The sequence below is a fragment of the Castor canadensis genome, chromosome 8, assembly GCF_047511655.1.
Source record: "Castor canadensis chromosome 8, mCasCan1.hap1v2, whole genome shotgun sequence".
NCBI classification, from domain to species: domain Eukaryota; kingdom Metazoa; phylum Chordata; class Mammalia; order Rodentia; family Castoridae; genus Castor; species Castor canadensis.
The window spans coordinates 13,801,663-13,810,618 of record NC_133393.1 but is presented as its reverse complement, the minus strand read 5'-3'; the positions used below and the strand labels follow the sequence as shown (position 1 = coordinate 13,810,618).

At 40.7% G+C, this 8,956-nt stretch overlaps 1 protein-coding gene across 2 annotated transcripts in view; it reads right to left on the bottom strand.

Moving 5' to 3' along the window:
* Nucleotides 1–4,290: 4,290 nt before the first annotated feature.
* The window catches only part of Znf318 (zinc finger protein 318), a 28,205-nt gene continuing 23,539 nt past the window's right edge, over nucleotides 4,291–8,956 (bottom strand). For both annotated transcript variants that reach the window (XM_020157231.2, XM_020157230.2), the window contains exon 10: nucleotides 4,291–8,688. In XM_020157231.2, coding sequence (XP_020012820.2) covers nucleotides 5,386–8,688 — 3,303 coding nt within the window. In that variant the 3' untranslated portion in view covers nucleotides 4,291–5,385. The remainder of the gene's footprint in view (nucleotides 8,689–8,956) is intronic.

The following is an 8,956-nucleotide window of genomic DNA, read 5'->3' as shown; positions in this document are numbered from 1 at the left end:
GCTGAATGGAATCTTAGGTAGAATTATTAGAAGATGAAAGAAAATAATTCCTTAACATGGCTATTTACCTCTTTGCTATCTTTCTCCACATCTTTTGTTCTCCCATATGCGACTGTTTCTATTTTCATCCTGCTCATTCACTTCTCTTAAAACATACTCATTTCCCTTATTTTCTATAAAACTCTTTTCTTGCCTGATCCCCCATGAATGGAAGGGACAAAAGTCTGTAAAGCTTTAAATTACTACATCTAGATATGTATTATCTTCCATCCTATTCATGTAACAAGGACTTTGTGATGTTTGCTGTAACCACATTAAAGCAAGCTTTGTGAAAACAAGTGCCTTGATTTAATCATTTAATGTGCAAATGCTTGTACAGCATTAACAGATATGCACAATCAGCTCAACAGAAAAGGAGAGGAGGAAGAGTCTGAGAAGGAAACAATGGTGGGACATTCTTGAAGGAGGTATGTTGCTCTGGAATGGAAAAAGTCAAGGAAAAACAGCAGGATTATTTGCAATGAAATGTAGATGAAAGAAGTGAAGATGGAGAGTAGGAGACACAGCTTTAAGGAAAAAAAAAATACCCAGAAGTATACAGAATGAAAAAAAAAAAAAAAACCCGAAAGTTGGCTCATAATTCTGCAGCACCAGATAACCCTTACTGACGTAAATATACTTCACACGTGTGCGTGTCTATTTTATATGCATGTGAAACATTTTTACTTTATATAAACTGCATTATCATTATCAGAAGATTGAAACACAACACAAAGTAAAAGGATCCTCCCTCCTTGCAAGCTAAACTGTTCTGGTTAGCTTTGTTTCCATCCAGAAATGAAATTGATAGTTTGATTTAGTTTTGATGAGTTGATAAGAGGATGTTGGTCCATACTGACTTCAACATGCTTATCTGGCTGGAAGGACAAAGGGGACCATCTGAAAATTAGAGCAAACTCTAGTGTCAGTTCCTCCTTCCCATCCTTGGTTTCTCTTGTAGGGGCTGCAGAGGCGGCATGTGCCTCTCCTAGCCTAGCACCACTATTCCAGAATGCTGTTGAAATATGAGGGGACCACTGTCAACCATTCACTACTGTAGTGTTCTGTATGCAAAGATCCAGAAAGAAGCAAGAAGACAGTTGGCTTCTAGAACTCTAAGCCCTCAGCAAATAAAATCAACAATTTACAGTTTTTACGCACTTACAAAATTGTTAAGTATTAACAATCAGTTAATAAAACAGCTATTATGACCACACTGATTCTTTCAATAATTTTTTTATTTAGCATCCTCTATGTGTCAGACAACTATGTACTGTGAATACAATGATGAAAAAAAGAGCAAGCAAAAGCAACTTCCTTTGGTGGGCTTATGATGCAGTGGGGGCGGGGGTGTATTAGTCAAACACATAAATGTAAAACTACGACCATGTTAAATGCACGTTTGTGAATGTTTTCTTCCAAGTGTGTATGAATTGGGGGCAAATCAGGATATTGATGATTTTTTAAGGAGATTTTTATTATAATAAGTTCAAATGCTTGTCTTATTAATACTGTTATTGTATATATTTAGGTACAATTATGTAAACATAATTGCAAAATTAAACTGTAAATAAAGGAGAAATGTGCTTATAACACCAAACTATTTTCATGTGTCTATGTTCTCACATAAATTCGTAAACGAAGACTTTGCTTAGGTTCTTATCCTGCACCTGTTAACATTTGTTAAAGTGAGAATTGTTCTCTTCAGAAACAAACCATTTAATATTGTTACAGGGTATCTCCTCTCTGAACCCTTCCCCATTTAAACACACACACACACACACACACTCTGTTCTTATGGGAAACCCGTCTCCTATATGTCCACTCTCCACCCTAATCTCCTCAGTCCCCGAACCTGGCAATCTAACAGACATGCGTACATTCTGGCATGCTCTGCTACTAAAACATTAACTGCTTTTTTTGACTTTTTAATTTTTTTAGAGACAAAACAGCATGGGGTAAGGTGAAAATACTTTGCTATATTACTCAGCAGTATTAGCAGAAGGATTATTAAGAGTATTTCATGCCCTATGAATAGAATTGTGGTGAACAGGACAATGGCAGGAAACCTCCATTCACAAAGCCAAGGGAAATTTTTAGGGAGTTGTAACTAATGCTACAACTTAAGTAACATTAGTTATTTGCTCACATTTAAACATAACTGCTGATAATTTGTTCTCACTGTTGAGGGGATCCAATAAGCATTGTTCCTTCTGGTTGCAGAAATTTAAAGCACAGCTATATTATACCATAAACCACATATAAAGATCAGGGCCCATTCCTTGTATGTGCCTTATCTCCAAGCTGAAAATTTATTCAGTACTCTGATAGTAAATAAAAAAAAGTAAATATGCCCTACCTCTAGGTGCCAGCTACTGGGTTAGAGTTCTACCCTTCCTTTCACATGGCATCTCTGGATGGGTTCCAAAGCTACTGCTTAAAGAGAAAAACAGACAGAAACACTTCTTGCCCCACCACAGAATCCTAAAGATTCTCCCTCTGCTGTCTCGGAGCATATAGGAAGTGTCATTCCTTCCATTGCTACAAGTGAGAATTCTAGAAAAAGTCGCAGTTCGGTCGACAACTTTGGTATAAATCCTGAAGTTATTCAGAAATTACAAGACATGTTACCCAAGTTTAGGCTCAAGTACTCCAGCCCCACCTACTTGAACTAGTTCTGCCTTTCCTAGATTTTCTTCTCTGCCATTCTCATCTCTTTCAAGTGGTCCCCCCTCCTAACCTAAAGTAACAGTTTTACTCCGAGAGGAAGTGAGGTTATGATCTAATTAACCCCTCTCCAATGCTTTCCCTAATTTACCTCTATCTCCCCAAAGAGAGGTGGAACTTACTGAGAGAGCAAACCAGAAAATCAGTATAAACTGGCATTTTAAATTCTTATGTTCCCCAAATTTCTGTGGATAACCTCCCACAATAGGGAGGGGGTAATTCTCTGAGGAAACAAATCTTTCTGAAGCTCATGTTCAATCTCTTCTAAAGGGTACCTATTTGAGTCAGTCTATGGTTTCCAGGCCAGAAAAGTGCACTGACCTCACACTTCAGTCTAAAAAGTAGGCCTAGAGACCACTCATGATGGCCTGACTGTAAACATTTGGTCTGAGATGAGGATAACCATAACCACCCTTACCTTAAAGGAACAAACGCATACCAACCCCGTGACCCAGTGAGGTAAAGGAACTTGTCCAAAATTACAGCAAGGCAAATGGCTGAGGCATTTTCAAGGATCTAGCTCTCCTAAATCAGAGCCCTTTCTATCATATAGAGAGCAGAATAACTTTGAAATTGACATAAAAGCTTCTAGAAAAATTAAATACCCTCCCTAATCTCAAACTAGGGATTCTGTACTCTCTATATAAGGAAATGGAAAAAAGAATTCTGAGGAGGGCTGGTGGAGTGGCTTAAGTGGCAGAGTGCCTGCCTAGCAAGTGTGAGGTCCTTAATTCAAGCTCTAGTACCACAAAGTGGAGGAGGGATGAGGGGAGAATTCTAAGAATAAAAAAGATGAGTAATACTGAGGTGTAAGTGGAGAAAGATGACTCTGAAGTCTCTGTTGAGCCAGGTTACAAACTGATGACAGCAGGGATGTCAGAAGAAAACCCGAACAAAGATTAGAAAATCTGAGGACTGCCAGATATCGTGGCTCACGCAGCCAACCCAAGTAAAATAGTACGAAAAAACCCAATACAAAAAAAATCAGGGCTGATAGAGTGGCTCAAGTGATAGAGCACCTGCCTAGCAAAGCATAGCAAGCGTGAGGCTGAGTTCAAGCCCCAGTACTGCTAAAAAAAAACCAAACAAAACAAAACAAAGAAAGAAAGAAAATCTGAGGACTGAGCTTCCTGATTCCCAAGAGCATCCTGAGCAATCATTTGATTGTCCCAGGGGGCTCAGTTCCCAGAAAAGCCTAGGGAGAGCCAACACAAGGGATATAAAGAGCTTTACAGTAGGACACCGCCAATACCAAATGACTGCTGTTTCTTACTATCCATTCAGGGCAGCGCTGGGGCACACACTTTATAACCTAACATTCTGGCAAGAAGGAAGTAGCTCTGGGGGTAAGAATGGTTATGGATGGGGATAGCCAATAGCGTAGCAGGGGTTCACTATTCTAGTTTTCCTTTGAAATTCAAATTGTGTGGTTTCCTTGCCTAGCAAACAAGAGACCTTGAATTCAAACCCCAATACTGAGAAAAAAAAGTGTGTGGTATCAAAACAAAAATCCAGAAAGAAACATAAGATTAATGCATTTATTCCAAGAAATTAACACATTAAAAATAAAGTTAAACTTGTCCAAGCCAATTCATAAAATCTTTAATCTTTTAAACAAAATGTACAACCCAAAACATCACACTATGGTGGAAACAGCTTGGGAAAGGGAGAAGTAGAAGGATACATATAGGTTTATGGAACAGAGAATGAGTCCAATTCCAAGACAAGTTTCAGACCTTCTATCTCTTCAGAACAGAAAGGCTGCTAAACAATTTAATACAAAGAGTTACCAGACCACAATACAATGAGCAAAGACCATTTAAGAAGTAAAAGTGAGCTCCAAAACATATCTGCTCCTGGTATTGAGCTATGAATGCCTTACCGATTTGTTGTCTTCCAAAAGTGAGCCTGTCAAATTTTCTTCCATGTTTATTGAGGCTATTTCCAAACAAGTTTATAGATTAGCAGAGCCATCTCAAGCAAAGGCAACAGAACAAAGGAAGTATGGGAGCTGACATGCCAAAAAGGAAAGTGAACATTAAACAAAAGGGCTACTCACGCTGGATTTCAATCAATGTTAAGGCAGGCCCATTCAAATGGAAGCCTAAGAGATGAACAATTCTTCCTTCATCAGTAGAAATTATCCATTTCTGCAAGTTCCCTAGTTTTTTCCCAGAGATACATCGGCTACCCAGGAAATTAGGTAGGGATACAACACAGCAATCGGAGAAATCAGCTCTGTCCCCCTCCTCCTCCCTCACATTCCAGAAATGGCAGCATTAAAGCCAAAATACAATTAAAGCACACTATGTGGTGAGCCAGATAGACATTTGATTTTAATGACAAAGTAGGAGAAAATAATTTGGCCAAAAAGAAAAAAAATTAACAGAAAAAATTTTTTACAGATATTTATAGAAGTTGTTATGATTGATTTGTCTGATATTTTAAGGGGAAAAGAAAAAGAAAAAAAGGAGGTAAAAGTTTTTAGCTTCCACAAATGTTTACTGTAAGATGGTGATTGAATCTCTTGGTGTAGGTTCCAGATGAAATTGCCAACTAGTCCTAGAATCATCTAAGCATATGATTTCTAGAAGCCAATCTGATTCATCCACAAGTAGCTTAGTCATGAACACTGGATTCTGTGTGGTCCTGGATGGCATCAACTGTGACTTCTTGTTCAGGCATTTCCTGAGGGACCATATTGCCTCCAACTATCCTTGAAGTTGGAGTTTTTACCAAATTCAAAGAATCATCATTGTCCTCAACTGCTTGAGGAACTGCTATCTCTGGGATGGATGCATTTGGAATTTCTAGCTGTAGTGGACCCAACTCCAGGGAACTACACTTAGGACAGTCATCTGGTTCAGAGAGTGGAGAACATAGTTTCTCTTTTGGAGCTACAGATGTCCGAGTAACAAAGTCAACAAGGTCTGGAAGGCAAGGAGATGGCCCAAGGCTTATATGAGTAATTGTTTCGGATTCCAATCTGAGTGACTCTTGCTTCTTTAAAGTTTCTTCTTCCTCAGGCAACATTCCTCCTGCCAGTAGGTCAAGGGCCTGGTGTGTTCCTTCTAGGCCCCCTAAGCCATGCTCAATATTTTCTATAGGAAGTCCAGTTTTCAAATAGTTAGAAGTGATTCTCCCACTTCTGGGATCAGATGAGTTGTGTTTACCCTCTATTCCAAAGTTAAGCACCAGGGTTTGGGGAGAATCTAACGGAAACTCAGAAAAAGATGAAATTGGTTCAAAGTCACTGAGGGTGGAGGTATTACATCCTATAGGTGATAAAGAATTTTCTTCATATTCTTTCTGAGACAGGGCAGTTGGGGATCTGTGTGCTGGGTCTACCTGAGTATTGCAGAAATCAACATGCATGACTCCTAGATCCCCTGGTGCAGCAAGTTCTTCTACCTGTAAATGTGTAGCTTCAAAGTCTTCTGAGGCTTTACTGTCTACTGTCACTGTTAGTTCTTGACAGAAATCTCCTGGTTCCACAGCTTTCATTTCTGTTTTCTCTGGGCTTTGCCAGGTCTCTGACCTCTTGTTCTTGTCCCAAACAGCCAGCTCACAGACAATTTTACCTTGAAAATCTTTTGATCTTTCTTTTTTGAGTTTGAGGCTTTTGTATCTAGAACTTCTAGAAGCTGATTCTGGAGCTGAATTTTCTAGCCACTCTTGACTACTAGCTGTAACTCCTTTCTTTTGGTGACTATCCGATCTGGCTGGGGACAGAAGAAGCAATTCTGGGGCAGAAATTTTCCCAGGCATATTCTGTGGGTTCTGGAGTAAAGACTTAGTTTCTGATGGAAATGAGCCTATTTTTACCTTTGTGGAACAGAAAGCCTGTGAACTACTCAATTCAATTACTACGTTACTTGGAGTTTCATGTCCTGTCATCAGTGTCTTAGATTGTTCTGCTTCTTCATCAATCATCAGCAATTTAGGTTGTTCTACTCCTTCCCATCTGTTCCCAAGAGTTAAATCAGAATCTGCTATGCTGTGGGGTTCAACGTTGGTACCTGCTCCTTCATCAACTGCTACCCTTCCTTTTAGTTCAGTGTTTGTCTCTACCTCACTTTCTCTACAATCCTCAGATCGGTTAAGCTCTTGGCTTTCCTTATCTTGGTTACCAGATTCTGTGAGATGAATTTCTACCAATTTCTGAGATTCCTTACTATGACAGTGTGTATCTGACAGCTGAGGAGCTGGGTCTGCACCAGATGGCCTTGGCTCTCCCAGGCCAAACTCAATTTTCCCTTCTGGAGGTATATCTCTATCAGTATCACTATGAAGGGAGCTAGAAGCCAAAGTATCTGTCTTTGGAGTAACAGTTTCACAAGACCTGTTTTGGCACAACCTTGTCAGAGGCTGTAAGAAGCTGTAGCTGCTGCCTCTGCTTTTTGGGTCTACTTGCTCTACAACTGGCCATTTCTTTATGGGCACCAGAGTTTTTTCAATGGGATTTTCAGGGCTGCTGACTGTAGGAGCAGGGCCCAAACCCTTATCTCGAGGCAACTCCTCTTGGGATGCACTGCTGTTCAAAGTAGAAGTGGAAGAGGTATCTGAACTTTCAGTTTTAGACAGGTTGCTATTTTCCCCATTGGCCAATGGTCCACCACCTAGCTTCGGCTCAGAGGCTCCCTTTCCACCACTACTGTAGAATATATCATACAGGTCCTTAGCATTGGCAGTAGCTAGGCATGAATTTCGCTTCTCCACTTTTTTGGCTTGTTCACTGAATACACTTGAGAGGGGTGGTGGAGGACGTACTAACACCGAGAATAGGGTCTGGTCCCGGTCGCTCTCACTCACCCCAGGAGCTGTTTCATCAGAAGGAATGGCAACTGGCTGTGCTGAGGCCATAAAGGCTACAGGCAACACTGGGTTCAAAATGTTAGGACCCAGAAATCCAGGACTGAGGGTCTGAGATACAACTGAGTTAGATTTTACTGGAGCCAAGACAGCATTTGCTTGAGCAGGAGATGGAGCAGTTGGATGAGGTATAACTGGGGGTGGTGGAGGTGGTGGTGGTGGTGGAGGTGGCGGTGGTGGTGGTGGTGGTGGTGGTGGAGGAGGAGGAGGAGGAGGTGGTGGCAACATTTGCTCAGGTATATGGGATGGCTCATTCCTTTCAGCCAGCACCAATTTTTCCTCTGGAGATCCTTTTAGAATCACCTCTTCCCCTCCAAAAGCTTTGGAGATGATATCTGGGGGCAAGAGCAGATCAGCTGAAGACTCTTTAACCACTGGCAGAGGTTTAGCAGTGGTTCCAGAGGACTTGATAGACAGAAAGGTATTAAGAGGAGCAGGCTTGCTCACTGTGGCTGAACCTGACTTGCGGAGTACAGTGGATGGGATAGGCAGGTTCGGTCGGATCTTAGTCTGTGTTGAAGTTGTAACAACAGGCATCCAAGGGTTGGTATGTGCAACAACAGTTTTCCCAGAAAGCTTAATTTTGATGGGCTTTGCCTTCCCAGCTTCAGCTTTGCCATCTTCTTTGTCCTTACTGTTTTCCACAATCTCTTCCTTAAGGACACTTGAATTTACCACTGAACTTTTTTCCTCTTCTTTTTCTGGCTTCTTCCAGCTGAATTTTCCAAAAGATGATGGTATTGGTGATTCCTTCTTTACCTCTTCTTTTACTTGTAGTTTGATGCTAATGTTCCTTTTATTTTCAGATTTTTCAGGGGAATTCCCACCCTCAGAGACTTGGTCCTCTAATTCTACAGAAACCTTGTCATCTTCCTTTACTTCCTTCACAATCTTTGCCTTTTTTTCTTTCTTCTCTTCCTTGGGTTTCTCACTAAGTTTGCGCTTTAGCTCATTCTGCCGTCGCCGTTCTGTCTCTAGGACCACAGCCAAGCCAGCTTGGCGGTCCAGATTCCGTCGCTCTTCATACAGTGGGTTTTCCTCCACATATTTCTGGGAAGAGAAAAGATGAAGGCTCAACACCTGGACAAACTACTATAAAAAAGAAAATCTTGGCTCCTATCACTGTTAGAATTCACTTAATAGAAATCCCAAGAGTAATATCTTTTCAAGGATTAATCCTTGAATAGATGGTTCTATTAGCGCAGCATTTCTTACTAGGATCAAGAATTTCCTAGATGTTACATGGAATCTGAAGTGTCAGTGACACTTTTCCAGCTCTGAAGTATGACAAAGTGAAAAAAATTACTAAAGGAAGTGA